Source organism: Chiloscyllium plagiosum, chromosome 36, assembly GCF_004010195.1.
Source record: "Chiloscyllium plagiosum isolate BGI_BamShark_2017 chromosome 36, ASM401019v2, whole genome shotgun sequence".
Lineage (NCBI taxonomy): Eukaryota > Metazoa > Chordata > Chondrichthyes > Orectolobiformes > Hemiscylliidae > Chiloscyllium > Chiloscyllium plagiosum.
The window spans coordinates 38,152,653-38,167,724 of NC_057745.1; the positions used below are offsets into that span (position 1 = coordinate 38,152,653).

The 15,072-nt window shown below is 41.1% G+C and overlaps 2 protein-coding genes across 8 annotated transcripts in view; both read right to left on the reverse strand.

Annotated features, from left to right (window-relative positions):
- Positions 1-452: 452 nt before the first annotated feature.
- On the reverse strand, positions 453-8,407 carry c1qtnf5 (C1q and TNF related 5). Of its 2 annotated transcripts, none has more exons than XM_043677736.1 (3): positions 8,051-8,407; positions 5,558-5,801; positions 453-1,166 (listed from the first exon to the last, which is right to left on the reverse strand). In XM_043677736.1, exons 2-3 carry the CDS (start codon positions 5,772-5,774, stop codon positions 649-651), a joined length of 735 nt encoding a protein of 244 aa, XP_043533671.1. In that variant the 5' UTR covers positions 5,775-5,801; positions 8,051-8,407; the 3' UTR covers positions 453-648. The 2 variants fall into 2 exon arrangements, with proteins under 2 accessions (XP_043533671.1, XP_043533672.1); XM_043677737.1 differs by lacking the exon at positions 8,051-8,407 and adding an exon at positions 6,937-7,308.
- Positions 8,408-10,327: 1,920 nt separating this feature from the next.
- LOC122540867 (membrane frizzled-related protein-like) overlaps positions 10,328-15,072 on the reverse strand; it is a 79,758-nt gene continuing 75,013 nt past the window's right edge. For 5 of the 6 annotated variants that reach the window (XM_043677083.1, XM_043677078.1, XM_043677081.1 and 2 more), the window contains 2 exons: positions 14,287-14,414; positions 10,328-11,019 (listed from right to left, as the gene is read on the reverse strand). In XM_043677083.1, coding sequence (XP_043533018.1) covers positions 10,795-11,019; positions 14,287-14,414 — 353 coding nt within the window. In that variant the 3' untranslated portion in view covers positions 10,328-10,794. The remainder of the gene's footprint in view (positions 11,020-14,286; positions 14,415-15,072) is intronic. The other variant, XM_043677080.1, reaches the window with a different exon arrangement.

The window sequence follows — 15,072 nt, forward strand, 5'->3', positions numbered from 1 at the left end:
AAATCACACAACACCACCAGGTTATAGTCCAACAGGTTTATTTGGAAGCACTAGCTTTCAGAGCGACACTCCTTCATCTCCAAAGCACAACCACCTGATGAAGGAGCAGTGCTTCCAAAAGCTAGTGCTTCCAAATAAACCTGTTGGACTATAACACGGTGTTGTGTGATTTTTTTAACCCCTTACTGCCTGACCTGGTCAGACCATTAATTTAGCAGAGTCTGAGTCTGGAGGGCCAAAAACACATCTTCCTGCCTCATTCCCATGACTGCTGTGACCCTGATCTGTGTGCACCTTGGCCCAGAACTGTCTCTCTGAGAATGTTCTCGGGTAACTGAAAGGAGCAGAGGCATGATGTAAGAGACCTTCAAAGTTTTTTCATCTTCATACTGTAACACAGTTGAGCACTGGCCCATGTAATATCATAGTCAACCCATCAGAAGACAAGAAAATGGGCAAAGACAAAATAGACTTCGTTTATAAACAGACATTGGATTTGGTTTACAGTTCAGGGACAGGATGTAACCGTACAGGTGATGCAATGTACACAAAGAAGTATTGACTTTCTACCAATATCATACGTTTAAAGTTCAGTTTGATGCAAAGTACAATCCATACATGATATAGCAATGAGCAAAAGTAACAACATTAAACCAGGATTTGAGCATTTTGCCAGTCAGAATAGACTAAAAACCCAGTGAAGGTGCTGTCTGTCTTTACACTAGAATAAATCCCGTTGTAATCTCCCACTGCCACTTGCACCCACACCTGGTCCTTGGCGTCCAAATGCATGAGAGCTCCACCTGACAGTGAGACAGGCTTTGGCCAATTGTCATAGTACTGGAAGAAAGACGACATGGAAACATTGTTCTTCATGATGTCAAATTGCAGGCTGGTTTTGAAAACGGTGGAATGAACCACGAAATAGTAGAGGCCTGGAATCTCACAAGTGAATTTTCCTGTCTCCGGGTCATAGTGCCTTTGATCATTGTATATAATCACATCGAACTGGACCGCTTCCTCAAGCTGGGGCAGGGTGTGAGTTTTGGAACGTTTTGCACTGAATGCTGAATTGTAATTAATTATACTGTCCCCTTTGACTCCCTTCTCACCTATTGGTCCAGGTAGCCCTGGATTTCCTTGCTCCCCAATTGGCCCACGCAAACCTGAAAAATAAAACCATTATTTAGATGACAGCAATTAGGATTCTCCGTTTCTCTCCTCACACAAGACAGCAGTTGTAAAAATGTCCTGCCTTACTCTGAATCAAAATCCCATTCACACAGGATTGAAGATGCTCTTCGCCTGGAACTGTATGGTAAGCTGTTGAATTGTATCTTCATTACAAAGCATTACCAAGAATTTTAAGCCCTCAAACAGGCCATTAAGGTAATGTTGGTGTTTATACTTTGTGGGAGCTTCTTCCAATCTTTCAGCATCTAATGTTCTCAGTGTATCTTTCTATTTGTTTTGCCCTCATATAATTATTTAGCCTCCTTCTAAAACACGTGCTGTTCATCTCATATTTCTGACCAATGAGTAAAAATGTATCATTTCCGTATTGGATTTATTACTGACGATCTTAGAGTTCCATCCCTTACTTCCTACAAGTGGAAACATCCCCTCATGTACCAGATAGGGTGGATGATAGAATAGTAAATGTTCCATCATATTCGGATAATATTCAGCCTATCAGTGACATTACCAGCTTTCTGAAAGCAATCTCCATTTCATTGTGCCTTTCAGCCAACACAACAAAAGAGAAGTACAGCCCAGGATCAGGCCCTTCGGCCCTCCAAGCCTGTGCCAACCATCATACTCTCACTAAACTAAAAAACAAACCTTCTGCCCTTATTCGGTCCATATCCCTCTATTCCCTCTTACTCATGTAACCACCCAGACGCCTCTTAAAAGTCACCAATGTGTATGCTTCCACCACCTCTCCCAGCAGTGTGTTCCAGGCTCCTACCACTCTCTGTATGAAAAATTTCCCTCACACATCTCCCTTAAGCTTTCCACCTCTCATGTTGAACCTGTAACCCCTTGTAAATGAAATTTCAACTCTGACTACCCACTCTATCTATGCCTCTCATAATTTTGTAGACCTCTATGAGGTCTCCTCTCAACCACCATCTTTCCAGTGAAAACAACCCCAGTTTTTCTAACCTTTCCTCATAGCCAAATGACTCAGGACCAGGCAACATCGTGGTGAACCTTCTCTGCACTCTCTCCGAATCTTCCATGTCCTTCTTGCAGTGTAGCAACAGAAACAGCACACAATACACTAAATGTGGTCTAACAAGGGTTCTTGATAGCTGCAACATAGTTTGCCAACTCTTGTATTCCATGCCCTCGCTGATGAAGACAACATGCCATATGCCTTGTTAATCACCTACCCCGCCTGTGTTGCCTCTTTTAGGGAACTATGGACCTGCATGCCCAGATCCCTCTGTATGTTCATGTTCCTAAGGACTCTGCCATTTGCAGTATAATTCACATCTAAATTTGATCCTCCAAAATACATCACCTCATATTTGTCTGGATTAAACTCCATCTGCCATTTCTGTGCCCAGTCGCCAATCTATCTCTATCTTGTTCTATCCTTTTACAATCATCGGCACGATCAGCAACTCCATCAATCTTTGTGTCATCTGCAAATTTACTAATCAAATCACTTGTGAAAATATTTGTTTGAAAATATTTATTCACTTCTCTTTCAATAGTTATTATAGATTCTGCTTTCACCAGCATTTCTGGTCAGGTATTCCATACTTTAACTAACTAGGGAAAAGATCATTTTCCTAAACTCTCCTTTCATTTAAGTGTATACCTTCAATGTATTTGTGATGGAAGCATGTTAAAGTGAGGCACTCAGGAGAGCATTAGATAATTATCTGGATAAGAACAATGTGCAAAGGTTGGGAAGAAGCAGGAGATTGGCACAGGGTAATGATACTCATTTGGGAAGGTGGCCCAAGCATGATGGGTCAAATGGCCAACTTCTGTGATTCTGATTCACTGTTCAATGTAAACAGGTTTACTTTTAACTTGCACTGCTCTAATTGAAAGAGTCTCTATCACTTGTCATTCTTAATAAACTATCCTTTCCATTTTTAGTGTTATGCTGTTAATCGTTAACATTGTCTCAGTGACAATGGCATCATCCCCATTACAGGGCACCCAATACTGTATGCAAAATTCTATCTGTGGGCCAGCTGACTCAAACTTGACTTGAGTATGACTTACAATGGAGCACTTCAGGGAATTAAGCAGAGGAAGGAAAAGCAGAAGGAAGTGTTTCTTTTGCTTTTGCCTAAACCTTTTCAGCTAGGACTAAACTTCTCATCACACTCAGCACTTCAAATTAAAAGTTCTAATCTTTTAATGGGTCAGTCGGTAAATGCACCACCTGTGTAGCATAGCACCGTTCGGGACAGGAGGAATAAAGTTCTTCCCCGGTCAGCCCTGCGTTACGATGCTGTCTTCAGTGCTCTCTGGCTAAAGGCCGGAAGAATGAGTCAGTGTTATTACTCCTGATAAATGTCAACTAACTCTTGCTGGAAAATGGATTATCATGGATGTTGGTTCGATGCCAGGATTAAGCAGCAGCTCAAAGTCAAACAGCAGAAAAACAAAAACTCAAAATCAGCATGTCAGTTAGCATTTGGCATTGGAAAAGATGTGTCAAAATTGCAAGTGTGGCAACCCAATCAGAAATTTATTTTCCTTCAATTCTGGCCTCTTCACAACCTTCAATCCAATGTTGGTAACTGTGCCTTCAGCTGCTTAGGCCCGTGCATTTGGAATTCATCCTCTGAACCCGTCTTTCCCTCTTCCGTCCTGTAACATACTTCATTAAACTTACTTCTTTGACCACCCTTTAGTCAGCTGTCTTTTTGTGGTTCAGTGTCACATTTTGTTAAAATTTAAAGGGGCTATGTAAATGCATATAGTTGTTATTGAAATGTAAACTCTACTTTTCAGAGACTGACCAGCTGTATGATTCCATCAAATTTGAACTCCACAATCAAAGCCCCAGTGATGCTTCTTGGAGTGAGCTGCTGAAAAGGTGGCTGATGCTTGAGGACCTTTAGCCAAACTACAATCAGTGCCTTCAACAAAAGCAAGGAGGAAATGCTGAGAGACTATGGCTGACTCTCTCAACAGAAGCAAACACAATTCATCTTGGGACTCAGTCCAAATAAAATGTATAGGGCACCATTTCATAAGAAACAATGAGAAGTTTTGATCAAAGTAAAATAAATCATACCCAAGGGCATATTCCAACTTGCTTTAAATAAAAACAAAATTACTGAGTTACCCAGATCGTTCCTCATAAACCCCAGACACCCTTCCCAGCTTCCAGCTGAAAATAATTCAAAACAGAAGTGAGTAATAAGCAATTAATCTGTTCTTGAAAACCCAAAGCATATTCCTTAAAGGGACGCTGCAGTAATGGGGGAAACCAAGTGTTTTGACAAAATGTTTTGATAGTCACAGTAACTGTTAATCTTTCCAACCAAGTAATAACCAACAAATTTTAATAGTTTATATTATTGATATGTTTTTAAAAAGCATCAAACTCTGGGATAATGCCTCAGATAGAAGCTTCTGGATAATTTAGGCTGAGATGAAGAAATGCAGTAGCCAGGAGGTTATGCTGAATGTTATAAAGTTTCACTGATACCACAACTAAGAATTACCTCCAGTTCTGGTCACCACACCTAAGGAAGGATGTGAGAGTCTTTGAAAGGGTACAGTGAACATTTACCAGAATGGTTCTAAGAATGATGGATAATGATACTGTTCTTGGAGCAAAGGAAATTGGATAGAGATGTGAAAGAGATGTGCCTGATTGTGAAAAAGTCTAGATGTAGGTAACATAAACAAAATAAAACTTCTATTAGCTTATGGTACATTCCTTGGGGGCCAAGAATGCCTTACCTGTTGGATGACATTAAATGTTGGCCTGTAGCCAACTGTGGCAGCATCATAGTTGAGTTAGTACTGTCCTCAACTAAACATGAAATGATATTTGACTACTGGATGTAGGTTTGCTCGCTGAGCTGGGAGGTTCATTTCCAGATGTTTCATCACCCTACTAGGTAACATCTTCAGTGGGCCTCAGGGGAAGCAGTGTACATGATTCCTGCTTTCTTTTTATATGTTTGGGTTTCTTTGGATTGGTGATGTCATTTCCTGTGGTGATGTCATTTCCTGTTCTTTTTCTCAGGGGGTGGTAGATGGAGTCTATCAACAAACACATTGAGGACATCACCAATCCAAAGAAACCCAAACATATAAATAGAAAGCAGGAATCATGTACACTGCTTCCCCTGAGGCCCACTGAAGATGTTACCTAGTAGGGTGACGAAACGTCTGGAAATGAACCTCCCGGCTCAGTGAGCAAACCTACATCCAGAACCTCAACCTGAGCTATACAACTTCTCAAAACTCGCTAATATCTGACTACTGTTGGCTCTTTGATATAAAATATTTCCAGATTTCAATTTGGGTCATATTAATGAGGTCTGAGATTAGTGGCCAGGCTCCTTACCTTGTATTCCTGCATCGCCCTTCTGTCCTGGTAATCCAGGCATTCCATCCCTCCCATTTCTCCCATCCCGCCCCGGCAGCCCTGGATACCCATTACGTCCTGGAGTTCCTGGAATTCCTGGATGTCCAGCACAAAATCCGGAAAGGTTGTTATCTTTAATGTTGGCCAAGGCACATGACAGCAATAAGAGCAACACAGATAAGGTAATACAACTCATCCTGAGGCTCAGGGAGAGACTCCAACCCTGTAAAGAGAAACGGAATGACTGGTTATGCCCCACCTGAAGAATTATATATAATTCTAGGCGCCACACCTTCAGAAGGATGTCAAGAGTTTGGAATAAGTGCTGAAAAGATCTATTAGAATGTCTTCAAGAATGCAGGATTGCAGCTTCATGGAAAGATTTGAGAAGTTGGTATGTCCTTCTTAGAACAGAGAATGGTAAAAGGAATGTTAATAGAAGCATTCTGCACTGTAGGAGGTTTAACAGAATGAGAAAGGGTCGGTACTCGAAGAACACGGCTTTGAGATGATTGCCAAAAGACTCATGGGAGTACAGCAGAAATATTTTTACACGTCAAATTGTTGGGATCTGGAAAATTCTGCCTGAAAGGGCAATGAAAGCAGATTTAAAAGTAAATTTTGAAAGGAAATTTAATTAATCTGTAATACATGCTTGAAGGAGACATTTACAAGACTGGGAAAAGAGCAGATTGACTGGGATTAATTAGAAAGCCCTCTCAAAGAACTGGCAGAGGCATGATGGGTGGAATGGCTTTCTATAGTTTGATTTAATTTAGGCTTACTCAGCTTCCTTTGAAAGGGACAAAGGGCTGTTAGGGTGACTGTACAAATATAATCCTCCTTTCCACTGCCCAAATTGAAAGTCATGGGATTTGAACAAGGAATAAACCAAATGCTCACACTTGGTGCCAGTAGATCAGAGCACCCGGAGGAAGTATTCAACGCTTCTGTGGTGAACGGACAGATTGTTTTTGACACCAAAGCAGAAATTGTTGGAAAGGTTCAGCAGGAGAGAAATCAGAGATCAGGGTTCTGAGGAAGGGTCACTCGAGCTGAAATTTAACTCTGATTTCTCTGCACAGATGCTGCCAGACCTGCTGAACGTTTTCAGCAATTTCTGTTTTTGTTTCTAATTTACAGCGTCCGCACTTCATTTGGATTTTAGATTGTTTTGACCACTGTTTGGAAAGATTATCCTCTTCTGCTGTCAAAGGCAAAGATAGTGCGGGTTGTCGGAAGTCTCGAGAAAAGCAAAAATGCAGAAAAATACTGTTGTGCATAAAGCATTGATTACCTTGTTTCACCGCTCAAAATGATCAACATCAGAAAAAGCTTTAGAATCAAATCAAGCTCACCCACTGAGTTAGGACGCCAAACAGGAAAATTAGCCAGGAAATTGTATTTGTTGCAGGTTGGGGTGAATTTGAGGTGCTTACAGCCTCTGGTTCAGCCTTGCAGGGATCTCTCTGATTGCAGTTGCCTCACGGTCTGTCTCTGTGAACCAGATGTGGATGACAAGCTGTCTGCTTGGTTGCAGATCTTTTATGGTCCCTTCATTGCAGCTGCAGTGATGGTCCTTGACAGTTTATATACTCTATCCCTTTCCACCGTACAGTATATTCTGGATAAGTTCCGATGCCTGATCAGTGGGAAGGGATCACTGATTGAGAAAGTATTTGTTAGATCCCCAGAGTGGGAAGAGCAGTTTGTCAGGACAATGTTGTACACAAGTGATGTAATCTATTCTCTTTTTTATTCTCTTGCATTGCATATTAAAGGGATTGTCAAACTTTATGAAATGAAAGCCATGCCCCTTTAATTAGAAGTGTAAGCAGAGCTCTGAGCTCCCCGCTTTACTCTGCTGTAGAGTTTCTGAAGTCTTGTGACTGAAACTGTCTCATTTCTGTAAAAGTATAAACCCAAACTGGCCTCAGGATTAAAAAGCAAATGTTCAACTGCCAGAATTGGAGATTTTAAGAATTCAATAAAAATCATTCATCTTTTTACAAACACAGTACAGAGGGTACAATACCCAATTAAGACAAACCATTACATACACACATTTTGGTCAACTTTTTCTTTACTCTAGAAACAAAACTTGTTTTTAAAACATTCTGCCTGCAGCCAGTCCGCTTTTAAATGCTCTTATTTGTTGCATGAAATTAAAGCCCTCGTTTAAAATTTACTCCATATTTCCAATTCTCTGAATACTGCGCAATAAAATAGAATTACAGGATTGGAATTCTCTTAAGTTACAATTAGAACTTTCTAGACAGCAAGCTGGTGTCTATCTGTCCAAAGCGCAGTATTTTGAACCTGACCCATAATCAACAGTGGAAGCTCTGTCTCTGTCTCCAAAGATGGGAGTGTGTACAGGAAGTGCTTAGATTGTTAGTAAGAGTTTAAAGTTCCATTCCTTCATGCTCCTATAAAGGCACAGTTTTCTTTAAAATAATATTAAAAACTTACCAGTAAAGATCAAGTATTTTCCAGTTCTACACCAAGAGGTACTGGTGACAGCTCTGTTACTGACGGCTTTTGTCAGCGTGACTCTTTGTAGACTCTTAGTCTCTGATAGGCGGCAACACCACTCAGCTCAGTTCAAAGGGAATGAGAAAACTTTTAGTCACTGGCTCTGACTCCAAGAGGAAATGGTTGGTGTGTTCAGAGGCAAAACCAGGAACAGCAGGATGGGAAAAGACACAGGGAACAGCAACAGAATGAGTAAAAGATTTGAAACTGTGAACAGATTAAGGGGAAACCAATTCCCTATAAATGCATTTTTCTTTTCAAAGAATTACTTATTCTGAGACTAATAAAAGTTATATAAATTAAAACATGTTCAGTGCTGTTCCCAAATTCAGGCCAATCCTGTAGCTGATAATCTTAAGCAGCAAATCCAACATGGAGGATTTGCTGCATTGTGGTCCAGTAAATAACATTAAACTAATATCTTAACTCCCATGCGATGACTAAAGGCATTACTCAAAGATTAGGGAGTCTAATATTCAATCCTCAATCAATACTATGAAAAATTAGGCTAACTGTTCACTCAAACCACATCCAAATTTCATCGGACATGAAGCAGCTCCAAAGGATGTACTAAGAAAGAACATAACAGCAAGAAACCTGATAAACAGGTCCTCACTCCACCAGAATATTTATTTCCATATGTAAGTTAAAATAGTTATTTTAAATTTACATAGGATACAGGTAAGTTGCAACAAGTTATTACAGTGTAGTCTTTTGAGTGTGATTCAGGCTATTTATCCTTCTATTTTCTGCAATTTTTCTCCTCTTCTGAAGATGCAGATCTTTTGAATACTTCATCCAAGTCATTACTCTTTAAGTGTGATGCAAAACAGGAAGTTTAATATATAAAGAAGGTGCTGAAAATATTTAGCAGGTCTGGCAGCATCTGTGAAGAGACAAGGTCTAAGTTTTGCGTGTGATACATGTCTTCTTCAGAATTGAAAGGAGATGGAAATGTGACGGGTGTTATGTTGAAAAAGTTCAGTGAATGGTTCAGTGTCACTATAGGTGGCCCAAAGAGGGCAGATGAACAAAGAGGAAGCTGTCTTTTGGAAGTAACAGAAATTTTTATAATGACTTCAAGAAGTGAAAGTTTAAACCTGACTGGTTGATCAGAAGGTCAGGAAAGTGAAAATCAAATTGGCAAGAGCTGAGAAATAATAAACGTGATTCAAATGGAAGTGTTGACCAATAAACATATGGATGCTTTCACCAAGAGCACAGTCCCAACCACATCACAAATTAAGGATTTCACTGGCTGCTGGAGATTGCAGAGCAGCGGCTGCCTTTGCCCCAACATCACCAGCCAAGCCTGGGACTTGGGAACACTCAGAACCCATTAGACAGGATCTGAGGGTCCCACAGTCCTTGGCTCTGGTGTCAGATCACTCTGCTCAGTCAGAGTTTGGGAACAGCAGCTGGGAGGAGCATAGGTGGCCGTCATTTCTGTCCTGAATCTTCCACCAACTGAATTAATCACTAACAAGAAGCATAAAAGTAAACAAAAAACAGATGGTACCAAAGGGACCGATGCTGACATGCCCCAGACTGAATCAGCATGAAGATGTGGGAAGGAGCACAAAGGAAGTGGCCAAACATTACCGGGAATTGGTCATCAATTTTGAAAACTCATTAACATAAAATAAGTATGGGGAGTGAGAATCAGCACTGACATCACTGTGTGCAGTATGTGGTGATCTCAGTACTGCTCGTGTAGATGATTCCTGGCCTTGCAGCTGTCACAGGCCTTGTTTATATATGCACAAGAGCTGTGAGGCATTTTGTCAGCCATTTTAGCATTCAGAGTAACTCCTCTGGTTGAAAAATGGGACAGAGAGAAGACTGAGGAATATTAGAAATCAACAGTGTCATAGAACAAAAGGCAAAGGAAATGTATGATTATAGAAAGGTAATAAAGCTGGGGTTTAGAGTAGGTATTAGTCATAGAATAAAGGTCAGCTATGACAAAAAGCAAAAACATGGCAGGGTTTATAGTCTGAATTCAAGATGCTGAATTCAATGTTGAGACCAGAGTGCTCTAAAGTGCCTAATTGGAAAATGAGATGCTGCTCCTTCATCTTGTGTTGACCTTCATTGGTCACATTGAGTTCCAAAGGAGAATTGTACTGGACTTGAAACATTAATTCTGTTTGTCTCTGCACAGATGCTGCCAGACCTGAAGAGTTGGAGGTAATTGATTAGCTTGCTGAGCTGCTGTGTTATCATACAGACATTTCATTTCCATACTGGGTAACATCATCAGTGCGGCTCCGTGGAGCGCTGTTGTTCTGCCCCGTGTGGTTTTTACATGGTCCGGTCTGTTGAGGTGAGTATCACTTCTGGGTCTTCTCTGCAGCGGTTTGTACACTGCGTCTATCTCTGTGTCTGTTGTGAACCAGGTTTCCAAGAACTCTCTTGTGTGTTTCTGGATGGGGGGTGTGGGAGGGGGGTGGTGGCTGTGACATTTTAAAATTGCATCAATTTATCTGCAGGTGCTAGGCCACTTGGCAATCATGATCTGTCCTTAAGTGTTAATTCCATCATCATATTTTTGGTCTTGTTGAACATATACAAAAACTTCACTTTTACAAGAAATACGTAATTAATGTTTTATTAAGATTTGTGCCTGCAGAGTAAGATGAACAGTAGTTACAGGTCTGGATGGGAATGGTGGGTTATCTCTATGCTCTCACGCATTCAATTGGATCATCAGAGTCCGGGAAAATGTTACAGTTGAAAGGCCACATTATGCCCAGAGACTCGAGTGAATGTTGACACTGTTTCTCAGCAGATTGGCAGAGGGACTGGCACGGTGGCATCACTCCACCATCCTGTGTACATTTAGGCACAATGATGCTGCAGGTCAGTAGACGTAGGGTCTCATAGCACACCAGCTCAGTCAGAAGCTGTCAGAATAAAAAGATAAAGTGTTACTCTTGAGGCATCCAAAGGGTTACAACTGGTGAAAATCATTAGCACTTGAACTTTGTTAGATCAAATCAAACAGCCAATCACTCAACAGAAAGTTGAAAGTTGAATAATTCCTATTCAAGGGTCAACCAATAACAGACTCCATTAAAAGGAGTGGCATGATCAATGCCATTTTATTCATTAAGAAACAAATTAATAAATGTTTGATTATGATGAGGATCTCACTATTTCTGCAAACCCAGAATGATTCAAACTCACAGCACAGAAATAATTCATTAAAACTGTGCTCCCTAGAATTACCCCACCTTCCTGCTCTGACTCCTTATCTACTGGGACCTGTGAAACTCCTCAGGTCCTTGAGTTTTCTGTCCTACTCAGAATCTAGAACACAAACTTATCATCACCTAATACTTAGTTCATCTCATCTGCTCTTTTAAACTTTGAATTTACCTTGAATTATGGGCTTTACCCTGCATTTCTAAGAGACATGATGTTCCAGTACTGCTGAGACTGAGCTGCTTCCCTGCACCAAAAGAGGGACTTGTTCTCATGGAAGCAGGGATTTCCCTGTAACAGGGAAGAGTTAGGTATTGAAGTGTAGTAGTCCAGTGTGCAATAGCTGATGGGTGAGGATGGGTAAATATTTTGAAGATTTGTTTAACTGTCATTTGGTATCGAGGAATATTTATGCAGATTTTCTGACAGATGAATGAATGATTGGAGCAAAGATTGGGGTATCCATTGCATGTTGAAAGTGTGGGATATTTGGACATAATCCTCTTTCTATATTGAATGGAAGCATACCACTGAGTCTCTAACTATGCTCGAACAGCTCCTAGCTCACTGTGCAATTTAATTTCAAGGAAATTTATTGAGTTATTTCCTTTTGCTGTTATTTCTCTTACGTGGTCTTTCCCACTAATGAGGGGAAATGTGAGGTTATGTACTTTGGCAGGAAATATTCGGCAGAGTAGAGGAGCTGGATATTATTTAAACAGAGAACAAATGCAGAAAGCTACACAGCAGGTATTATGGGAGCCATTGTGCATGAATCACAAAAACACTAGAATCCAATTTCAGCAGGCCATGGGGAAGGCAAATGGAATATTAGTTTTTATTTCAATAGGAATAGAGTATAAAGGTAGAGCGGTTTTGCTAAACCTACACAAGACAATAGTCAGACCAGTGGCACTGTGGCTTAGTGGTTAGCACTGCCTCCTTGCAGTCCCAAGGACCCGGGTTTGATTCCACCTTCGGGTGACTGTTTCAATGGAGTTTCTGTATTCTTTGTGTCTGCATGGGTTTCCTCTGGGTGCTCGGATCTACTCCCACAGTCCAAAGATGTGCAAGTTAGGTGGATTTGCCATACTAAATTATCAATAGTGTTCAGGGATGTGCAGGCTATGTGGATTAGCCATGGAAAATGCAGGATCGCAGAGGTAGGTGGGATGGTCTTTGGAGGGTTGGTGTGTACTCAATGGGCCAAATGGCCTGTTTCCACACTGTATGGATTCTATCACATGATTCCTCACAGCTGTGAACAGTTTTGGGCCCCTTATCTAAAGAAAGCTATACTGGCCTTGGATGCAATCCTGACAAGATTCACTCGACTGTTACTAGGTACGATAAACATTCCTGATGAAAGACTTTTGCCCGAAACATTGATTTTTCCTGCTTCTCGGATGCTGCCTGACCTGCTGTGCTTCTCCAGCACCACTCTAATCTTGACGCGAGGTCTGAAAGGACTAGTTTATGAGGACAGATTGAATAGCTAGGGCCTGTATTCATTGCAATCCAGAAGAGTGAGAGGTGATCTTATTGAAACACAGAAGATTCTTTGAGAAGTTGACACATAGATATGGAAAGTCTCAGACCAGACAGCATAATCTCAGAATAAGGGGTTGCACATTTAAGATAGAAATGAGCAGGAATTCCTTTTCTCAGAGGGAATAAATCTGTGGAATTCTTTAGCATAGAGGGCTGCTGAGGTTGGGTCATTAGATATATTAAAGAGTGAATAAGAGTTTTAATCAGAAAGGGGGTCAATGGTTATGAGGAAAGGCAAAAATGTGGAGTTGAGGATTATCAGATCAGCCATGAGCTCATTGAATGGCAGAGGAGACTTGATGAGTTGAATGGCCTACTTCCGCTCCTGTGTCTGATGGTCTTACAGACTGGAGCCCCAGGAATGTTACTGCCCCTGAAAAGACCTTGTGCCATTTCAGACTGACACAATCCAAATGACTAATTCCAAGTGTATTTTAGAGTCATAGGGATGTACAGCATGGAAACAGATCCTTTGGTCCAACCCATCCAAGCTACCCAAATATCCCAACCCAATCTAGTTCCATTTGCCAGCATTTGGCCCATATCCCTCAAAACCCTTCCTATTCATATATCCATCCAAATGCCTTTTAAATGTTGTAATTGTACCAGCCTCCACCACTTCCTCTGGCAGCTCATTCCATACACGTACCACCCTCTGAGAAAAAGTTGCCTCTTAGGTCCCTTTTAAATCTTTCCCCTCTCACCTTAAACCCATGCCCTCTAGTTCTGGACTCATCCACCCTGGGGAAAAGACTTTGACTCTTCACCCTATCTATGATTTTAAAAACCTCTATAAGGTCACACCTCAGCTTCCGATGCTCCAGGCAAAACAGCCCCAGCTTATTCAGCCTCTCCCTATAGCCCAAACCCTCCAACCCTGGCTCCAGTGTTTTCTGTGAAATGTTATCAACAGAATACAGTTGAGTTGGACTCAATTTCAAAATTAACTAATTAAATATATTTACAGAAGTTTACCTGCTCAGGTGAATAACCTGGGGAGGGGGGGTTGGATGTAGTTAAATGTCACTGCAGTAGTAATCTCAAATTCCAGACTAAAGCTCTGGAACCTGGTTCAAATCCCATCTGGCAGATGATGAAACTTGAATTAATTGAAAATTTGGGACATGTAATTACTGTCGATTGTTGTACAAACCTATCGAGTTCATAATATCCTTTAGGAAAGGAAATCTGCTGTCTTCCCCTGGTCTGGCCTACATGGGGTTGACTCTTAATTACCTTCTGGGAATGCAGGATTGGCAAAGCGTGCTGGATAGTAACACGCACATCTCATTAGCGATTTTTTAAAGAAGAAAACAATACACCACATTGGAACAGTGGTATTGCACACTGAGAATTCTGTACCAGTGGCAAACTATGGTATCTCTAGGTCGGATTGCACTAGCCGAGTCCCTCACCTTGTAGTCCTTCAGGGTAGAAATAGCACTCCTCTGATCTGCAATTCCAAGCCAAATATTGGGGAATGAAGTCTCATTATAACTGAGGCCTTGACACATCGCCACCTCAATCTTCTCACAATTAGCTTCTGGGAAGGAAGAGCAAAAGAACCATTATGTGCTTGAATAAATCACATGAGGGTGGGGCAGTTCTCCAATTTCTACATCTACCTCCCCCAACCCTCTGGTCTAGTGTATATATGTACGGCCAAGGGCCATACAAGTCATTGGCCAGAAGATTATCCAGGTTCACCCTGTGCTCTGAGTTCAGTTACTAGGGGTCAAGTTGATGTTTCAGCTCGGAAGGTTATCACGGTGGAAAAAAACTTATGACACTGTCCAGTTCAAATCAAAAAGTATAACTCCTTCGGCTGAGTACTCAATGATAATGGTGATGTTAAATCACTCAAATCAGAATGTCCCAATTTAAATCCGAAAAAAGGACTCCGTAACTTCATTGGAAGAACAGAAAAGAGTGAGAGGGAAATTAAGGAGAGGGGGAGAAGGTCATTACATTTTCGTCCAAAAAGAGTAAAATATCAGCTTTACAACTCATAGAGTCATAGAGATGTACAGCATGGAAACAGACCCTTCGGTCCAACCTGTCAATGCCGACCAGATATCCTAACTCGATCTAGTCCCACCTGCCAGCATCTGGCTCATATCCCTCCAAACCCTTCCTATTCACATACCCATCCAAACTGTAAAAAAAAATCCTTTGAGAACTACGTGAATTTTGTTAACTAA

Bases quoted from the DNA above. Each gene is read 5' to 3' on its own strand.
- c1qtnf5 (XM_043677736.1), bottom strand. From the start codon at position 5,774: ATGAGTTGTATTACCTTATCTGTGTTGCTCTTATTGCTGTCATGTGCC. The intron at 1,167-5,557 runs GTAAGGAGCCTG...TTTATTTTTCAG, and splicing joins GGGCGATGCAGGAATACAAG to GTTTGCGTGGGCCAATTGGG.